Source organism: Protopterus annectens, chromosome 1.part2 (genome assembly GCF_019279795.1).
Source record: "Protopterus annectens isolate FY-2018-M chromosome 1.part2, PAN1.0, whole genome shotgun sequence".
Classification (NCBI taxonomy): Eukaryota; Metazoa; Chordata; order Ceratodontiformes; family Protopteridae; genus Protopterus; species Protopterus annectens.
The window spans coordinates 216,147,346-216,169,489 of NC_056727.1; the positions used below are offsets into that span (position 1 = coordinate 216,147,346).

Here is a 22,144-nt window from a genome sequence, read left to right on the forward strand (position 1 = left end):
GCATTGCTTCTTCTATATTATACTAATATTCTGAATATTCTTGTCATTTGTAGGTTCACCTAAACCAGGCAGCTGCTCTAACTGGTGCTCGGAATGGTCTGTACTGGGCCATAATAGGATTTGGAGTGAATTATACACAAAGCTTGTTTCTTAGGTAAATTCAGATGTATTCCTGTTCCACTGTCTTTGTGGTATTTCATATATTTAATAAGAAGAGAACATTGACCAAAGTTGCAATGAGTCACAGAGCTCCTTTCATGTGACTTTTCGTGTATGGTAAGCAGTCATGGGTTTATTGTACCTTTATTCAGGATTTCTTATCACGATTATACCTTCAGTAATATTCTTGGTTTGCATCTGCCTATCCACAATATTTGACTATAGCTCATCTTCTGCCATCACTGGACAGGATACAATGTAGACCACAGTTTGAGTGGTCTGATGTATTAAGTCCAGAGCTCACATGTTCCTACCACTGCATTTCATAAACCTATTGTACAACTTACCTGACATGTGTGAGTTAGTAGTACAGGGAAGGTTGTAGTATATTTTAAGTAGTAAAAGGTGATTGTTATATCATGTTGCCTGTATAATGTCAATAATCACTGATCTGTTTTAACAGGATGGTGGAACAAAAGGTTGATCCAAGCTTAGTGGAAAGTAGTTCTGTGCATGTCTGGCTCGATATGACCAGTAAGTTATCAACTTTATTAGAATGCTCATCTTGGACTTTTTCTATTTTTACTGTGTATTTGTATGAAAAATAAAATTAATAACATAGAAACTGACAAGAGTTTTAATCAGAAACTCAAAAATCCAGAATCTGAAAGGCACGGACACTGCTAAAAAATAACATTTAATGGAATTTTATTTTTAGAAATCTAAAGTATGTGATGCTCATATCTGCTCCATGTAATATATTCAGTATGATTTACAAGACTATCCATATATTAAACATGCTGTCCTTCTGATTTTATAGACATATAATGAAATGCAAACAGGAGAATTTCTGTAAATCTAGAAATGAGTTAGTGCCATTGGAACAAATTAAGTACAGTGCTGGAAATATAAGTTTTAATCACTGCAAATCATTAGTCTTGAAGGTAACGGTAACATGTTTCAGTTCATCCTGCTTATTCATTTCCTTTATTTAATAGTTAAAATTCAGATGTATTGTCTCATATTTGTCTGTATGTCTCTCTCTCTCGAGATGTATATAAGTATCTTGAGAAAGAGAGAGAGAGAACTAGATAGATACATCAGTGTTGCAAATTATGCCTCAAATCATCGTTTCATTAATATGGCTTCTAGTACCTTATCACCGCCTGTACACTATGGATTGTCCTTCTCACACTCCTGATCTAGATTCACTAATTTTAATTGATGTTATTATGTGATAGGTGTTTTTAGATTGAGGCGTATATTTAAAAGGTATTGTTTTATTGCATTCGTATGGTCTGAAGAAGTGCTCAGAAGGGCATGAAAGCGCTAACCATTTATTAAAGTTCTGGATTTACACTATATCTGCCTTGGTGGTCATGTGGATTTTCTTGAATTACTTAATGCTTCTACTGTTGATTTCCACTGGTACCTATTATTTCCACAGTGGCATTATTTGTTTTAATTTTGGATAATGCCAGAAATAATGGTGGGACAAAGGCCCAAAACCAGGGCCAGTGTGCAACTATTACTCTGTTTCACTTAGAAAGTTAATCAAATAGCATGTTTTGCATCAGCATGCATTTTCTGAGTAAAAAGTATGATATTCTAATTCCTTGCATTACTGAATGACTATAATCATCAGTAATTTATAAGAAAACTGGGAATTTTGAAAGGGAGCACGGCCAACATATGATAGAAAATCTTGAATGTTCTGAAAAATCATGAACAACTGAGGGCTGTGATGGGGGGACCTGTTTACTACATGCAGCTGCAGTCACTTCATCAGACACCAAAGAGAAGTCCGAAGGAGATGTGCTGGAAAGCAGTTTGTTGGAGAAAGGAGAGACTGAAACTAATAATTTGCACATATACTGGGGACATATAGAGGACTAGCAGATTTGGAAGGTTAGAATTTTGCTGTTGAAGTTGTATGGGAAGTTTGCTGAAGCCATATTAATAGTTTGCTTATTTGGTGTAGAACAGATGGTTTTCAGTAGACTAGGGAGGAAAGAGTTCATTTCCACCTATCTGTGGATGCAGCAGAGTAGAAAGGATTAGCCCAGATAAAAATCACTTTAGCTGGCAGATCTAGGAGACTCTTTTTTTTCTCTCTCTCTCTGCTATCTCGCTCTCTCTTTTTCTGATACCCTTCTTGTGGGAGGAGTAAAGACACCTTGTTGAATTTTCAAGTAGTTTACTCAGTTAAGTAGGTAAATGGAAGAGGGTTCTTGTTTTAATACATTACATTTAACAGCTGAATTATTTAAAGGCAGTTGCATACAATGGTGGGAGGGTCCAGGGGGGCTGACTGGATAAAAATTTAGGAGGTAGAAAAACAAAAGCCAGTCCTAAAGCTTAGAGGATAGTCTCTTATTTGAATATTCCTGAAAGACCCATGAGGGTTTACCAGCTCAATAGCCTATGGAATCTCATTCTTAATTGAAAGATTTTTATTTCTATTTTAACAAACAAAACAAGTCAACACACCATGGGCTACCGCTGTAGAATTATACTTAAGAAAGCACTTTCACGTGAGTTCCTCAGGTCCCTCTAATAGCATGGTATATGCTTTGATCATTCAAAATGCCTGCTTTTATGAAGATATCACCAGACTTTATTAGCCTGTTTTATAACACATGTAATATGATAGTCTGTGTCTGCCTTTGTGGGGCGCATTCTTTGGAGCTAATTATGAAAGCTTTATTACAGAAATTTTTCCAGTCTGACTTGACCTTATCAGTGCTTGTATCACATGTAATATGAGAGTCTGTGCCTACTGAAACACTAATATTCTCTTGTATAGCAAAAAGCAGACACAGCCTTCCATATTACATGTGCTATGGTCCCACAAAGGCAGACACAGCCTGCCATATTACATGTGTAATAGCCCCAAAAAGGTAGACAGAGCATGTCATATTACAGCGGTTTACAGCCCAACAAAAGCAGAAACATCCTGTTATGTTACATGTGTTACAGCCCCAGAAAGGCAGACACAGCCTCTCACATGACATGCGTAATGGCCCCAAAAAGGCAGACACAGCATGTCATATTACATGTGTTATGGCCCCACAAAGGCAGACACAGCCTGCCATATTACGTGTAATAGCCCCAAAAAGGTAGACACAGCCTGTCATACTACATGTGTTACAGCCCCAAAAAGGTAGACAGAGCATGTCATATTACAGCGGTTTACAGCCCAACAAAGGCAGAAACAGCCTGTTATGTTACATGTGTTACAGCCCCATAAAGGCAGACACAGCCTCTCATATGACATGCGTAATGGCCCCAAAAAGGCAGACACAGCATGTCATATAACATGTGTTATAGCCCCACAAAGGCTGACACAGCCTCTCATATTACATGTGTTACGGTCCCACAAAGGCAGACACAGCTTGTCATATTACATGTGTTACAGTCCCAAAAAGGCAGACACAGCTTGTCATATTACATGTGTTACAGTCCCATAAAGGCAGACACATCCTCTCATATTACATATGTTACAGCCACACAAAGGAAAACACAGCCTCTCATATTACATGTGTTATGGTCCCAGAAAGGCAGACACAACCTCTCATATTACATGTGCTATGGCCCCATAAAGGCAGATACATCCTGTCATATCACATGTGTTACAGTCCCAGAAAGGCAGATACAGCCTCTCATATTGCATGTGTTACGGCCCCAAAAAACAGACACAGCTTGTCATATTACACGTGTTACAGTCCCAGAAAGGCTGACACAGCGTCACATATTACATGTATTATGGCCCAGAAAGGCAGATGCAGCCTCTCATATTACATATGTTACGGCAAAACCAAATTAGATCCGAACCAGACCAAGAACAAAATGATGTATCCAAAGGCTCAACAGGAACAAAAAATTCAAAATGACTTAAATAAAACTCTGTTTTAATGAAATGATAACAAATTCACATCAAGCTTTTAGCCTGGAGGCATACCAGGCTTTTCAAGATGAACCATGATTAAAAATTCAAGGCTTAAGTACTTTCTAGCCCAAATCATGTGACTAGAATAGCAACTAATAAAATATGCAAATCAGATGTTAAAGTGCCAACAGCAATTCATTCATTCAATGAAATTATACAATGTCTAATAACCCACAAAATTGTACTAAATAATGTAAAACGTGTTTAAATTACAACTCAATAAACCATGTATGACTGTTTTATAAAGCTACAAACAAGCTTAAAAACTTAAAACAGTCTTAAAAATTATTTTTATGTCTAAAAAATCTATTAAGAACTATTGGTTTCTAAGACCTCTGTTAATCATATGAAAAGTTAACCAAAGTTTGAAACATCCACTCAAAACAAAATGTTGTCCATAATAACTGGCAATGAACAACCCATCTAAAATTTTTTTTTATAATGAACAAAATCATAACTTGGCCCTCCTCAGTTTCAAAACACTCATAATACTAATACTGTCATTTAAACCAGGAGGCTTAGTTGCATTCAACTTGAGCTGCCACAGCAGTTCCTTGTATTCAAGTCGGGTTTCCCAATCACCCCCTCTACTGTCATGTAGGACTTGCTCTAGGATTAAAAATTTAAGTTGCATATTAGGGCATGTGCTAAGATGCTTAAAAAAAACATTGTTTTCCTTTTTCTTGGAAACATCATAAAGATGCTCATATATCCTTCTCCTAAGGGTTCTCTCAGTTTTACGTAAAAACTGGAGCATTGAGTACAAAAACCTAAATAGACAACTCCTTTCGTACCACAGTTGTAATGGTGTTCAGCCCTGAATTTAAACCTCCTAGAGGGAATGAAAAATGAACTATCCTTATGCACATAAGGGCATTGCTTACATGAACCACACTTATACGTTCCAAGTTTCGAATAAACCCTTTTATTGTCCACACCAGGTCTGATCTCAAAGAGACCCTTGTGGTTCGTGTCCCTTTTCCTAATAAAATGGGGATGCTCCTTAACAATCTGTTTGAAATCATCATGTTGTACCAAAATTGGCCAATATTTTTTAATTGATTGTTCAATTTTTAAGGAATCACCAGAAAAGGTATACACAAAACTGTTTTGGTATTCAATCTGTTCCGATGTTTCAAACTTTGGTTAACTTTTCATATGATTAACAGAGGTCTTAGAAACCAATAGTTCTTAATAGATTTTTTAGACATAAAAAGAATTTTTTAAGACTGTTTTTAAGTTTTTTAAGCTTGTTTGTAGCTTTATAAAACAGTCATACATGCTTTATTATGAGTTGTAATTTAAACACGTTTTTACATTATTTAGTACAATTTTGTGGGGTATAATTTCATTGAACATCTGATTTGCATATTTTATTAGTTGCTATTCTAGTCACATGATTTGGGCTAGAAAGTACTTAAGCCTTGAATTTATAATCATGGTTCATCTTGAAAAAGCCTGGTATGCCTCCAGGCGAAAGCGCTTGATGTGGAATTTTTTATCATTTCATTAAAACAGTTTTATTTAAGTCATTTTGAATTTTTTGTTCCTGTTGAGCCTTTGGATACATCATTTTGTTCTACATATGTTACGGCCACACAAAGGAAGACACAACCTCTCGTATTACATGTGTTATGGTCAAAGAAAGGCCAACAAAACCTCTAATTACATGTGCTATGGCCCCATAAAGGCAGATACAGCCTCTCATATTACATGTGCTATGGCCCCATAAAGGCAGACACAACTTCTCATATTACATTTTATTTTATTTTATTTATTTTATTTTACATTTGTTGACCGGGCTAGTCCAGCTGGATATATGTCCATTTTCAGTGGAGGCCCGGGGAGAAAAGCTCCACAAATTAGAACAACATAAAAGGTCAAGACAAAGACAATAACAGTATAATTTGGTACATAAGTTTTAACAATTATAGTACAAGCCTAAGATTATATATTTTATATTTCAGTAGGAAAAAGGAAAAATTTATCTAAGAATAGATGAATAAGACTAATACATTTGTATAAGAAATGGTGTAGTACAAATCTTTATAACATATTACAAAATTAGATACACCTAGTAATTTATGATAAGAGATACTAAGGTCTCACAAAAACTGAAGAAAGAAAAACACTAGAGATCAATAGATAGAGTATAGAAGAACAGCAAACAAGGATGGATTTCTAGTGTTATTTAACACATAGGTTGAGATACTATATGAAGGTGTTTGATCATTCCACAGTATATACTTATTTACATGAGAAAAAATCCTAAGGAAGGTTAAGCTCACTAAAAATTAGTGAGACAACACAAGATCATGATAGGCTAGGAATTGTGGGAGTCTAGTTAATAGTTAGGTACTTAGTCTGGGTTAACACAGGGGCATAGCCAGTGTGATTTGAGGTAGGGTTTAAGCTTGCTTTTAAATAAGCTGACAGAGGATATTGAGGTTAGCTGGCTTGGGAGGATGTTCCAGGCTTTACCTACTGTATTGGAGAACAAGGTGTCACCAGCTAAGTTGTTGGATTTTGATATTTGCGGCACAGTGGTGCAGTGGTTAACATTGTCACCTCACAGCAAGAGGTTCTCCGGTTCGATTCTCGGCTGGGGTGCCTTCTGTGTGGAGTTTGCATGTTCTCCCTGTGTTCGCGTGGGTTTCCTCCGGGTACTCGGTTTCCTCCCACATTCCAAAGACATGCATCTGGAGCGTTTCTCCCCGGGCCTCCGCTGAAAACAGGCTCTGTGGAACCTAGTCGGACTTTCCCGGTCAACAAATGATAAATAAAAATAAATAAAAAATAAATAAAATTTGTACAAGTAGGTTATTAGCTGAGCGTAAGGTCTTGAGGTTATTATAGGGGATGACTAGGGATGTAAGTATGGGTGTATTTTGAGGTAAATACAGGATCTTATGGGCTACTATTAATTGATTGAAAAGTATTAAATTTGGCAGCTCTAACCATCCTAACTGATTCAGATTGATACAGTGATGAGTTCTATAGGAGGACCCAGCTGCAAATCTGGCAATATTGTTATAGGAGGATGTAAGTTTACTCAGATTACTTCTACATATTTTGGTATAGATAGGGGAGGCATAGAGCAAGGTAGAGATGAGGTGGGTACGAGCAATAGTAACCCTGGCTGGAGGTGTAAGAAAGGGTTTTATTCTATAGAGGGAACCTAGTTTCTTGTTTACTATTTCTATGGTGTTATTAATGTGAGGTTCAAAGGACAAGTTGTTATCTATTAGTACCCCGAGTAGTTTGGTACATATGTTACAGCCCCTCAAAGGAAGATACAGCCTCTCATATTACATGTGTTACGGCCCCAGAAAGGCAGACAAGGCCTGTCATATTACATGTGTTACAGCCCCAGAAGGGTATACATAGCCTGTCATATTACATGTGTTGCAGCCCCAGAAAGGTAGACACAATCTGTAACATTACAGAGCAATCTCAGACCCAAACCTAATGAATTTGCTGCACATCTGTAAATCAAATGGGACTAGAGCTACCCATTCTTGGGACCTAAATATGGCCTGAAAATTAAATAGGACATGCTGGAGGTAAAGAATTGTGCCCCAGTGACTGCCGCATCTTTAGAATAGGCTACCAATTCATGTGAAACAGAGCATCTCTATGTCACTGTTGAAAAGGAACCTGAACGAGTAGATGGGGCACTGTAAATTCTTACCAAGGATAGCACCCACAACCATCCTGGACATGGGCATTCATTACTAAATGCAGTTCTTGGTATATACTAGCGTATCTATGGTATTACATTTGGATGTTACTGCTAGGCTTGAAATGACCTCCGGATTGATAGCCTAGTAAATTCCTATGATCTTATGTGTTACAACCCCAGAAGGGCCCCTCCAAGAACAAAACATATAAAACCCAACTCCACCCCATGGCTTACTAAAGATACCAAAACACTTATGCAACAAAGGGACAAGACCTGGAAACTTTACCATCACAATAAGCACCCTGACACCCTTCTTAAATATAAACAGCTCTGCAACCTAGCCAAAAACATATTATACAGGATAAAAAATCATACTATACCAAACTACAGTCTAGTCATTCCAAGAACCCCAAACAGTTCTGAAACTCCATCAACTCTCTTCTCAACCTAGGTACCAAAAACAATCCTTGCCCTGACACTAGTAAATCTGACCCAGGAATAGCTACTCTCTTCATCTCCTTCTTTACTAACTCCATAGCAGAACTCACCAAGACCTTCCCAAACAACACCTCCTCCCCCCAACTCAAACCCTCTCCCCAACCTTCCATCCATAACACTCCTCCCATATTTCATCTCAAATCCATCTCCACCTCATATATAAAAAACTTCTCTCTAAGCTTAAGCCATGCTCCAGTGCCCCTGACAACATCCCCTCACTCTTTCTAAAACTTGCAGCAGATTGTATCGCCATCCCCATTAGCACTCACATTAATAGATCCATACAGGAATCATATGTCCCCAAAATGTGTCATGCAGCCTTTATCCTACCCTTCCATAAAGGAGGCAAAAATAATAACATCTCCAACTTCCAACCCATAGCCATTCTCTCCCCATCTCAAAAATTCTCGAGAAATGCATCCACATTCAGCTCATGCCTTTCCTTACAAATAACCAACTCCTCGCCCCAAAATGACATGGATTCCATCCTCGCCATAGCACAATAACTGCTCTTCTCTCTTTCCTAGACATAGTAAACCATGCCCTTGACTCTGTAGAACTTGTATCCATAGTCCTCCTCAACCTCTCCAAGGCTTTTGATATAATCTCCCATACTCGCCTCCTAAATCACCTTTCTAATCTTAATCTCTCACAAAACACCCTTACCTGGTTCAACAGCTACCTCTCTGACAGATTTCAGGCCGTGAAATGGAAAACTGGCACCTCAGCCTTCCTTCCTACCTCAACCGGAGTACCCCAGAGATCCATACTCGGCCTAATGCTCTTTAGTATCTTTATTAATGATCTCCATGCAGCCATTTCTAACACTACGATAGTACAATATGCAGATGACTCAACTTTAGTCTGCTCTGCTTCTAACCTCCCTGAACTCCAAACAAAAACTCAAACTGCCTTCTCAAATACTGAGAACTGGATGCTTCAAAATCACCTCTCTCTGAATGCCGACAAATCTAAAATTCTGTTATTCTCTCCCCCAAAATCACTCCCTCTTGACAAAACCTCTTTCAGTGTTATCAGCCATGCCAACTCCACCATAGAAGTTGTTCCCTTTGTTAAAATTCAGCAAAATATTAAGAAAACACATCAGAAACTTGGCATGCTGTAAGAAACTCCCACTTTCTCTCCCCTTCAACAAGACAGACCCTCGCCACTACCTACTTACTACCATCACTGATGTATGGTGCTCTCCTACTAACCAATCTGTCTTTCTCTATCTCTTCTAAACTAGAGACCTGTTACAACAAAATCTCAAAATTCAGCACCAACTCCAAATACTCCACCCACCACTGTATACCTGTCCACCTGCTGCAATGGCTAGAACTTCCCAACTACCTTGACTACCTTCAACTCTATACAACCCACAAGCTTATTTTTAAACCAACTAAATGCCCAGCACTAACAAACATCTTACCATCATACACCCCACACAGAACTCTAAGATCTGCCCACCACAATCTAATTTCTGTATACAAACCAAATCGTCCCGCTGGCCAGCTTCTCCTATCCTTTTTCTTATCCAAAAAATGGAATTCACTCCCTCACTCTCTAAGACTTTCTGAAAAGTTTGAACACTTTAAAACCCAGCTCCATTCTTACCTCTCCTATAATTGGAAATGCAATTGCACGTTCCCTACCTAACCTGCTTATTACATGAATACAATCATTACACTTAAGGTACCTTCCACCTTTACCCTCCCCTTTTAGGGGATTTACCTTATTTACTACCTTCTTACAAATGTTACTTTTATACCATTCACAGATTATTTAAAACCTCTGTACAATTTTACTCTGTACTACTTGTTCTCTAACCTGTAAGCATGTAAATATGGATTGTATATTTTGCTGTTTTACTTTGCTTAGTTTTACTATATAATATTACAATTTGCTTAATTGGTACTATTTCTACTATGTATTATGGAGCTTTTCTCCCTGGGCCTCCAGTGAAAATGGGCTCCTTGAGCCCAGTGGACCTCCCCGGTCATCAAACTGGAAATACATAAATAAATAAAGGGCAGACACAGCCTCTCATATTAAATGTGTTATGGCCCTAGAAAGGCAGACACAGCCTATCATTTTACATGTGTTATGGCCCTAGAAAGGCAGACACAGCCTATCATTTTACATATGTTATGGCCCCACACAGGCAGACATGGCCTCTCATATTACATATGTTACGCCCCCAGAAAGGGAAATGTAGCCTGTCATATTGCATTTACTACAGCCCCCAGAAAGGCAGACACAGCCTATCATATTACATATGTTATAGCCCCAGACAGGCAGATGCAGCTTGTCATATTACTTGTGTTACGGCCCTGGAAAGGCAGACACAGCCTCTCATATTACATGTGTTATGACCCAAGAAAGGCAGATACAACCTCTCATATTACACATGTTATGGCCTCAGAATGGCAGACACACCCTCTCATATTGCATGTGTTACATCCCCACAAAGGCAGACAAAGCCTCTCATATTGGAGGTGCCACCTGCCCTTCCCCAACATTTAAAACTAATTTCAGGGGTTATTCAGCTTCTTCACAGCTGAAAAGGCTTCAATTACGTAGTTAGTGTCTATGTAAATCACACTTTGCATTGTAGCAGGACATGTGTACAAGCAGATTATGGATATTCCTATCTCTTCTTACCCAATAAAAGAGCACTCAGAAAACCAGCTCAGATGTGTGAGTTAAAATGTCATTCATTAAAACCCGCCCTAGTGCTGTAATCTTGTCCCAATAAAAGACCACTCAGAAAACCAGCTCAGATTTGTGAGTTAAAATGTCATTCATTAAAACCCGCCCTAGTGCTGTAATCTTGTCCCAATAAAAGACCACTCAGAAAACCAGCTCAGATGTGTGAGTTAAAATGTCATTCATTAAAACCCACCCTAGTTCTGTAATCTTGTCCCAATAAAAGACCACTCAGAAAACCAGCTCAGATTTGTGAGTTAAAATGTCATTCATTAAAACCCGCCCCAGTGCTGTAATCTTGTCCCAATAAAAGACCACTCAGAAAACCAGCTCAGATGTGTGAGTTAAAATGTCATTCATTAAAACCTGCCCTAGTGCTGTAATCTTGTCCCAATAAAAGACCACTCAGAAAACCAGCTCAGATTTGTGAGTTAAAATGTCATTCATTAAAACCCGCCCTAGTGCTGTAATCTTGCCCCAATAAAAGACCACTCAGAAAACCAGCTCAGATGTGTGAGTTAAAATGTCATTCATTAAAACCCGCCCTAGTGCTGTAATCTTGTCCCAATAAAAGACCACTCAGAAAACCAGCTCAGATTTGTGAGTTAAAATGTCATTCATTAAAACCTGCCCTAGTGCTGTAATCTTGCCCCAATAAAAGACCACTCAGAAAACCAGCTCAGATGTGTGAGTTAAAATGTCATTCATTAAAACCTGCCCCAGTACTGTAATCTTGTCCCAATAAAAGACCACTCAGAAAACCAGCTCAGATTTGTGAATTAAAATGTCATTCATTAAAACCCGCCCTAGTGCTGTAATCTTGCCCCAATAAAAGACCACTCAGAAAACCAGCTCAGATGTGTGAGTTAAAATGTCATTCATTAAAACCCACCCTAGTTCTGTAATCTTGCCCCAATAAAAGACCACTCAGAAAACCAGCTCAGATGAGTTAAAATGTCATTCACTAAAACCCACCCTAGTTCTGTAATCTTGCACTGGGGTACTTGAATATCATTTTTTTCATAGCTTCTCTCTTAACAGTTCAGATAGTTAGTGCCTGAGTCTCCCTACCCCATCCCAGTCTACATGCCAAGTGATTAATCCATACTAACAAAGAGAAAATGTGGTGCAAGCAAATTCATCCATACTCTTGAAAAATATATTACCCCGGAGCTCTATTTCCTAATAAATAATCTTGCATTTAGTTGTGTTGGTCTCCCCAAACCATTATGCATAATTTCAGTCATATTATCTATGTATTCATCCCTGGGTGTTAATGGGCTCTATCCACCCCCATTCATAACTCTTACCATAGCAGGAATATAACCATAGCATGATTTAAATTATAGCAGAACTAGATAAGTCAGTGAAATGGTTATTGCCTTAATGAGTCAAGAATAAATATTTGAAAGAACTATATTAGTACATGGTCAACATTGTTAATGCTGCTATTATTAGTTTGTCCTATGAAGAAGAACAAATGTTACCATTAGCCATCTGTCTTCCTGCATGTTAGTTTTCTTATGTATTTGTGTATTAAGAAAATGCACTGAAATCAATGGAGAAGTGGATAGTAGCAGGGGATTTCCCCTTTAACTTGTTAGAGCTGGATCTAGTAATATGAATGTACCTTATGACTTTTACAGGTGTCTCAACCCATTAGATATTCCAGTTCAGGCTCTCTGTCTTTAACATACAGGATATTACTAGCTGACAGGTTGAGGATACTGAACTGTGAAATGGTTTATGTTATTAATGACGGTTGCAATCTACATTTTATTGAAAATGGGTATGGAAATAAACATTGATGAAGACTGAGGTAGATGAGAGGTTCATAAAGATGCATTCTAACATGATATGTGCAAAAGACATTATTAAACAGGTTTAAAAGTTATTATACAATAAAGGATCATTATTATTCAAAAACAAACACTCTGGACCATAGGTTCATAGGTTGGTACTAGGCTATCACCCTAGGGCCTATACAAGCCTAGCCATAACAATTCCCTGGCTATTTCTTCCCACACTATTTACTTCCCTGGAACCCTGTCTATTAGGGTGACTGACGTGATCCCCGGGATGAATTTCCTTTCTCCCATCCAACCGTCAAGGTTCCTTTTGAAGAGGGCCAAAGAGGCACTCTGCTTGACATGTATGGGCAGTCTATTCCAGAGTCTGGGGAGTCTCTGGGTCAGGAACCTATTCCTCCAGCATGTTTTGTTTATTGTGATGACAAGGTTTAGATCCCTGCAACATGTGGCTCTGAGGGATTGGGATTTCTTTAAGCGTAGCATGTCCAACAGCTCTGGGTTTGACATGGCCTTGTATGTTAAGCAGAAATCGCTACTGAGTAGAAGATATGTGACAGAGTATAGCTGGAGTTTTTTAAGGTGGTTAGTGTAGGGCATCTGCTTTAGGCCTGTGATTCTTTTAGTGAGGTATTTCTGCGGCCTTTCCAGTTGTTGCAGATGTCTTAAGAGGTACATACCAAATGAGGCGTTGTATTCTATAATGGGTCTAATGAGGGATGAGTACAGTGGGACAATGACCTCCTTTTTTCTCGATGAAAAGCCCTTAGTGATGAGGTGTGCCACATAGAAGGATTTCCTGACTGTTTTGGCAATGTGGTTATTGAAGGTGAGACCACTGTCCACCTGTGTCCCTAAGTCTCTTATCACACTTTCAGTGTTTAGTGTACTGCCACCTATGTAGTAATTCACAGGTATATGTTTTTTCCCAAAGGGGATAACTATACATTTCTTGGCATTGAGCTTGAGCCCATGGCTCTGGCACCAAGCATCTGTTTCTGTAAGGCCCTTTTGTAGAGTATCTGCATCATTTCGGGATTCAGTAATGGCTCCCAGTTTGCAGTCATCTGCAAACTTTGTTAGCCACAGTCCCTTAGTGTTGGCCTGTACTTCAGAGAAGTAGATGCCAAACTAGAGTGGTCCTAGGACTGAACCCTGAGGTACTCCACTTGTCACTTGTCTGGAGCTGGATTTGGAGTCGGCTACTTTTACAGAGTGGGTTCTGTCAGTAAGCCAGTTGGCAACCCATTGGGTGATGTAGGGATTAATGCCCAGCTTAGTAAGTTTATCTATGATTCCAGACTGGGGGATGGTGTCAAAGGCCTTGGTGAGGTCTAGATAGGCTGTGTGGACTATCTTACCCTTGTCCATGGCTCTGGAGACTGATTCAAAGAAGTCAGTCAGGTTCAGGAGACAAGATTGGCACTTCACGAACCCAAACTGGGTGGGGTCCTCTGTTTGAAGGTTGCCATTGTCTTTGTTTATAAGTTCCATGATAATACGCTCCATGGCCTTGCAGATCAGGCTCATCAGACTGATGGGACGGTAGTTTCCGGGATCCAAGGTGGATCCCCCCTTATGGACTGGGATAACTGTAGCTCTGTGCCACTCAATGGGCACGAAACCTGAGGTGAGGCTATGATTAAACATGACACTTAGGTGAGGTGCCAGTTCATATTGTAGTTCATGTAGTACACAGCCCGGGATGTCATCTGGTCCCATGGATGCTGTATTCTTAGCTTTGCAGAGTGCGTTTATTACCTGTGTGGCCGTTATTACTGGAATTTGGCAATCTTCCGGCATTGAGATGGGCTGTTTAGGGGGTGAGAGGGGGTGAAGTTAGCACTGAATCGATCTGCCAGGATATTAACAATATCCTTGGGATCAGTATATTTAATGCCATTCTGTTGTACCTCAGAGCAGATCTGAGCATTGCCATTTAGATTCTTGACATAGTTATAGAATGCCTTGTGATTGTCTTTGTAATCTTTGGCAATTTTATTTTCGTAACTAAATTTGGAGGATTTTATGAGGGATCTCAGTTTCTTAGTGAGGCTGGTAAGGGAGTTTTTGGCATCCTGGGATTTCCTCTTTTCTGCAACAATTTCTTCCTTTTGTTGTAAAGTTTGTTTATGGTAGGGGACCACCAGATTGGCTTCCTTTTTTTGGAGGAGAGCATCTTGGTTCTATTTGGGATGGCACGATTCATGCATGAGTGGATGTGCTCGTAAAGTGCCTTAGTGTAGGAATCAGCAGTTGAACTTTCAGTTCCCGTCTGCATGGGTGTTATGAAGTTTTTCACTTCTGATTTGAGTAGCATGAAGTTGGCTTTGGAGAAGTTTTTTATGGAGGTTTCCTTACTGGGGGTGGGGGTGGGGGGGATGTGGATGTTAAGGGTGATTATCTTATGGTCAGACCTGACTAATGAGGGGGTGACCATAGGTGTGGAGCATCGATTTCCCATGTTGGTAATGACCAGGTCTAGGATATTGGAGCCCCTGGTGGGACTATGGATTAGTTGATCCAGTGCGTTGGAATTTATGAATTCCAAGAACCATTGGGCAAAAGTGTTGGTACACGAGTAGTTTTCCCAGTTAATGGCAGGGTAGTTAAAATCACCCAGTATTAGGGTGTTTGGTTCTATCTTAATATTTTCCAGTATGTTTAGAAAGGTGTAGTGAGAATCTTGAGGTGTGGTGGGGGATCTGTAGCAAGCTACAATTTGGATTGCAGTTTTACCTAGTGTTAGTTGCACCTGGAGAATTTCAGACGCATTGTGTTGGGCAACTAGCCTGGTGGTGTGAATATCCATGGTGAATATGGACACTCCTCCACCTTTAGTGTTTTGGTCCTGGTTTGGTGGCCGAAATGTGTGGTAAGAGTTGTAGCTTGGTATTGCAGGGGTGCTCTCTGGAGCCTTGAACCAGGTCTCAGTTACTGCACAGATATCAATGTTCTCCATTTTTAGGAGTGCCTCGAGAGAGTGCATTTTGAGGTTTAGACTTCTAGCATTGAATAGCATTACCTTCAGATTTTGCATGCTTGTACCTGTTACGGTGGTGGTTTTGTCCTTTGAACGTTCCCTAAAAAAGGCACTATAAGGGTGGCAAGAGCCTTAGCCAGTAACCTGAATCCCAGGGGTGACAGGTGCTAGTTATAGTAAACGTGGCTCCAGGTTTAAGCTTGTGGCACCAGTTACATGAACCACACTTGTGAATACCTGGATGGCCTGTCATGTTCTGAACTTGTCTATTTTTAAGGAGATCTTTTCAGTTCTTCCCTTTCCTATATATAATGATAGGTTTAACACCTAGATACACATATAGTTCTGATTCTCCAAGTTTAAGATGGATCTTTAACAAGAATTGGGACATTTTAATGGAAGACACAGGTATTAGATCTCATCTAGGTGTTAAACCTATCATTACATAGTAATGAGTATTACTGAAAGCTATTGATTAGTGCTTGTTCCCCACAGGCATTGATTTCACTCACTAGCCAGGCCATAATTTCCCTTTGTCATTAAAAATGTTTGATCTTCTCCAGAAACCCCTTCTGTGTACAGCTGGTTGTTCTGGAACTTTGTTAACATGTTTATTCCCTTATTTCTTTGATAAATGACTTCTCATACATCTGACACTAGACTCGGCTTTGCTAAGTACCAGCCCTCTAATCTGGCACCTTGTATTAAGTAAAAAAGTGTAAGAAGGGAACCCATTCCCATGGTAGTTTTTTTAGCCTTTGTGTTTTGTGCATGAACAACCCAGAAGCAGGCAAAAAACAGGGATATGTTGGCAAATTCACCTGTAGTGATATAGGTCTTAAACTGGGATGAATTTGAGATTCCCCATCCATTCATCCAAATTAAATTTGAATCGAGGAGAAGAAGTGCTTCTCTTTATGTTGAGTGGAAACATACCTATCCCTCCAACATTTTCACTTATGTTGACAAACAGACTGAGATCCCTTGAACATATTCCTGCTACCATTGGACTTGAGAATGTGTAATAGGTTTTACTAGATAAGGTCTGTTGAGCATCTAAATGTGAGGCAGAGGTCATCTGTTCATATCCTGTACTATACCAAGAAGAGAAAAAACATTGAGATGGTCTACATAGTTTTTGGGATTTTAGGCCCCTAATTTTTTTAGTGAGAAAGTACTGTAGTCACTCTTGTTGTCACAAGAGTTTCAACAGGTGTATACAGAATGGGGCAGTATATTCATTGACTGGCCTGATGTGAGTCAAGTACAGTGGAATGATTACATCCCCAGAATTGGATTACTTAACTTTAGATAAAAGTTGTGCAGTGAAAAAGGACTTCCTTATAACAATGGATACATAAAGATCAAATGATAGATTGTTGTCAGCATAAGTTCCCAGATCACTCACTACGGATCAACGTTCAGGGGTGTGTTGTCAATATGATAGTAACAAGAAAAGTTATGCTTGCTAAAGGATATAGTTATACATTTCTTAGCATTTAGTTATTGTCTATGCTTTTGATACCAGCTGTTAGTTTGGGAAAGGTCCTGTTGGAGGAGTTTGGTGTTTTCTGTGGAGTTTATGATACCGCCAAGATTATACTTGTCTGTAAACTTGCTCAGCCATAAACCATTAGCATTTGTTTTGACCATCGAGAAATAAATACCAAAGAGGAGTGGCCTGGGGACTGAATCCTGGGGTACACCACTACTGACAGGTCATTTGGAGAATGTAGAGCCACCCATCCTAATTGCTTGAGTATTATTTATGAGACAATTTGCCGTACAGTGAGTTACATAGGAATTTACCTTTAGCTGCAACAGTTTATCTATGATACCTTAGTGTGGTATTGTGTTTTATGCCCTTGTGAGGTCTAGATATGTGTGTGCTGATTTGCTTCATTAACCTTTGTGAAGGAGTCGACCAAGTTAAGTAGATAAAGCCTGCCTTTGATGAATCGAACTGGCTTGGGTTGAGAGATAGTAGATTATGTATGTCTGTATTTATTAATTCCATAATTATCCTTTCCATAGGTTGCACTTTGTTGCTGCTCAGATAAATGTTTTAATTTCGTACCCATTTTAAAAACAAAACAAGGGGTCATACCTACTCTTTTAAAAATGGGCTCATCAGTCTTGAAAGTAGTCCAATTTCTTATTATAATATCCTCACTGTGTTTCACACAATCGCTATATGTGACTACCTTAGTCAGATTGAGAAAACAAGGAAAATAAGAGACTTGAGAATGTTTCAAAGCATGTATCTCTCACTTACAAGCCCTTTTGAACACTGCTAATGTAGGGTTTAAAGGGAGATTGTACACACTCCTTTTCTCTTCACAATAATATTATTATTATTATTATTATTATTATTATTATTATTATTATTATTATTATTAGCACTAGCATCTGTATTGATACCAGTCACATTGTCGTTTTTACCATCTGAATTAACCATGAAGTTCAGCTTACAAGTATAATAAGTTCAATGATGGTGTCTGCAATATCGAACCTAGGTGTGGGGACAAATTGAAAACCTTTATTGAAAAAAGGGAACAATCTCCTGGGGCAATGACCAAATCAGTATTGAAAAATTAATTTTAAGGTGGTACAGCACTGTGCTTTTACTCTGATGCTTATTGTGATGGATCTGAAGTCTTCTTAAGACACTCAGTCTTGCTGGCTGGATTCTGCTGAAATCAAAGTCTGATTATAGTTGCATTCACAGTCTGTTGCATACCGAAACTTGCAAAATATACACTGATGAGAGAATATACTTTGCAGCACCTGTCTTTAAGAACAGTAACCAATACCTTTTATAATAAACCACACATACTTCTATTACAGCTTCAGAAAATGTTCTACTTTACTTCTCATATAGTATAGATGATGTGAGAGATATAACATTTACCTCAGGACAAAATGTGTCTCTACCATTACCCCTAACATAACTGGATTTAATACAGACTTTATATATTTTTAGTTAAACACATACCCTCTTGGTTTTGGAAAGATACTGCCTTGATGACGCAAATGCTGACACATCTGTTCTTGTGCAAATGCTGATAAGTACTGTCTTCAAGGAAACGACTTGTGGATTAGAAAAGCATATTCTTAAACTTTCTTAGAAAAAACATGTCCTGTTGTCAGTTCTTTAAAGAAAGCAAATTACATTCTTGTCATGTCTGGAAGAAGTCAGCTTTCTTAATGTGTGTGTAATCCACTCATAAGCAAGTCCCTTATTGTTTTAAGCCACCAGTCATTTAGCATGGATGCTAATCACATATTACTAAACTCTGTTTCTGCATTTAAGCAAGCATTATTTATGTTACATATTTGTAGCAGAATTACATTCAACCTTAATATCTTGTTGAGCATAATCTTACAAGTATAGCTGGAAATATTAAATCCCTGGTATGATAACAAAACTCCTCCTTAAGCACTAGTTATTCCCGAGGAACAGTCATTAGCCCCAGGAGAACTAATTTCATCTATTGGTTCTTCCAGTTGTTTCTCCTTATCACTTTTCCCCTGCCTCATCCCCTGTAACTGGGCCCTGGTTGTTTCAGAGAGTTCTCTAAAAAAAAATCTCTACCCTGGTTTTCAATTCTTCCAGACCTCCTCAATGGTGGAAACTCTGATTCTAAATTGAACTTGTGTATGCTTTCTTGACAATTAGTCTGTGAGCATGCTTATGCTATAAGTAAAGGAAACTTTAATAATGCACAGTGTCAGCATGCTCAGAACTGTGATGGTTTTGAAAAGTTTGTTTTTGGCGTTATTGAAGTAGTAACAGTTGACAATATTGGGGGGTTCTTGGGAAACAAAATTAGAAATGAGAGAGTTATTATGGCAATTAAAACTTGGTGCTGCTCATGATAAAGGGCTCATTGAAAATGTTTCAGTGGCACCTATTTTAAAACTTAAAGCTGCTCACCTTTGATCACACTTGGATTGTGTTTTTTCAGTTACACTTACAAGTAATTTTTCATCTACTTTTTATCTATCATGCTTATCATATTGTAGATCCAGTTTTACTGTGTATATTTTTAAATATTTTTAGTGGCAATGGCATTTTAATTCTGATATACCTGTAATCATTTGGCTTTAACTTTTCAATGTTTGCCTTTCAATTATTTGATGAGGTATTAATGTGATTTTTTTTTCAAATATTTAAGGGAGGATGGCTTTTATGTGAAATGGTTCTGATGAAGTTCAATATGTGTAAGGATGAAAGTACTTAACCATTTTTACTGTTTTATTTTATTTTATCTTCATAAAGTTCAGTTAATATGGTTAAAAGTTTCCCTTGGAGGCTCAGTGAACTATTTTTAAGTATTTATCAACTATTATAATCTTCACACTATTTTTCCTATGTGGATTACAACTATTTGATTCTACACAGTAATTGATCGCTTAGGCAGTTCGGCACTATGTGAGACTATTTTTGTTGTTAATAAGTCTTTATGTGGTGGCTACTAGCAGTAACATATTACCATGCACTGGTATACTATACATAATAGTACATAAATGTGCAGATTGGTTATCTTTAATATATAATATCTGGTGCAGGTGTTCATGTACCTTTATTCATTCACCACAGTAACAGAAGGTAGGTGTACTGTTTTCAGTGCTGCTGAATTAGCACTTTTGGCATTCATGTGGTAATGCAGAACTGCATTTTGATTTAACACAAGCACACACGTATATGTATTTTTTTTTTTTTTAAGAAGTGTCCATCAGGTCTGCTTCATGTATCATGTAATGCGTGTAAATCTGTACAAATGAAGGATGCAATATAGACTTTTTTAAACCACCTGCACAGAGTGCATGCATTACAGAGCGTACCCTTGCTGCATGTCTGTCATGCAGTGCACATAAAAATCCCAAGTGTGTGACTATGCAGTCTTTAAAATAAAACAATAAATGTGACAGGATTCCCGACATACATGAACAGCAGATGTGCTAATAAACTTATGAATATAGTCCTGTTGGTTGGGTCTCTTGGTGTCATTACTGTGTAAGACTAAAGGTTCCTATAGCAGCTTTAATTCTTCACAACACCATCTATGTGCCTCTGTCTCACTTTTAACATATTCAGAGCCAGGCTTCAGGATATCCAACATGACTGACTTCTGCGTAGAGAGTTTGTTGTTCATTCATGAAATGATAATATTTTAACTGTTTGTCCAATTTCAGTAAATTCTAGATATACTAGTAGCTTTGAAACTGTAACCAAACAAATAGTAATGATGTGTTTTACTACTGCGTGTACTTGTGCTTAATAGTGTCCTGTTTTTGATTGCACATTACATCCATTTTCTTTTTATTTGTAGATCAACAGATTGCCTTTACAGTTGAACAAAAGTTGCAAGAAGCTTTTCAGGTAGATTATTAATGCCTTCCATCTTATTCATCCTAAAGGAACTTACTCAGTTTAGAAACAATTGACCCATGTACATTGCAATATGAAAGTGACAAGAGAAAAACTTTGTCTGAATTATCTTTATCTGTTAGTAATAATCACTCACAGACTAAAGCTCTTAAGACAGTAGCATGTAACCATCTACTTGATGTAATTACAAACACAGCCTACACACACACACACACACACACACACACACACACACACACACACACACACACACACACACACACACACACACACACAAAATACAGATAAAGGCCTCTGCTTAAGCACTGTCAGAATCACAGAAGTGCAAAGATAATATTAACTCCCATTTGGGACTCAAACCAAGAGCTTCTGCATACTGTTCGGGTGCCACACCCACTGGCCCAAAAAGAGTTTCTGGACACATAGGTACTGAGTTTTCACTTAAGAGCCTTAACCTTTCAGGTTGGAAACCCCTAGAATGGTGGTCAAGGTCAAATTACAAGCACACACGCACACACACAAATATAGAGAAATCCCTCTGCTGCACTCCTCCACCAATGTCACATCCTAACTTGTGAGGTTGAAACACAAAGCTGTCTCCTTCAAAATAAAAATCAATTTCATAATCCCAGCAAACCCTATAACAGGAACTATTCCAAAGCAAACTACATCCTATTAATTGATACTTTGTCAAAATTCAGTGCTCCTCCTAATCCCAAGTTCACAGCATCCTATACAGAATTGTTCACAGAAACCCTCTACAACCATATAAATAGATGTATAGAGGCTGCTGTACCTACTAGAAGTAAACCCAAAACAAACTGTAAAAGCAAACTACACTAGTGGAATCCTAACCTTAATAGGAAGAGCAACTCCCATAATGGTAGGAGCTCTCTAATTAAACTAAACAGGAAACTAAGAGGACTAATTAAGTCCAGCAAGGCCAGTTTTGATGTCAAGA

General features: G+C 38.4%; 1 protein-coding gene across 3 annotated transcripts in view; it reads left to right on the plus strand.

Annotated features, from left to right (window-relative positions):
- Positions 1–22,144, plus strand: part of LOC122788685 (ABC transporter G family member 23-like) — a 1,725,589-nt gene that overhangs the window by 711,985 nt on the left and 991,460 nt on the right. For all 3 annotated transcript variants that reach the window (XM_044055583.1, XM_044055595.1, XM_044055590.1), the window contains exons 11-13: positions 54–154; positions 623–693; positions 21,125–21,174. In XM_044055583.1, the coding sequence (XP_043911518.1) occupies positions 54–154; positions 623–693; positions 21,125–21,174 (222 nt within the window). The remainder of the gene's footprint in view (positions 1–53; positions 155–622; positions 694–21,124; positions 21,175–22,144) is intronic.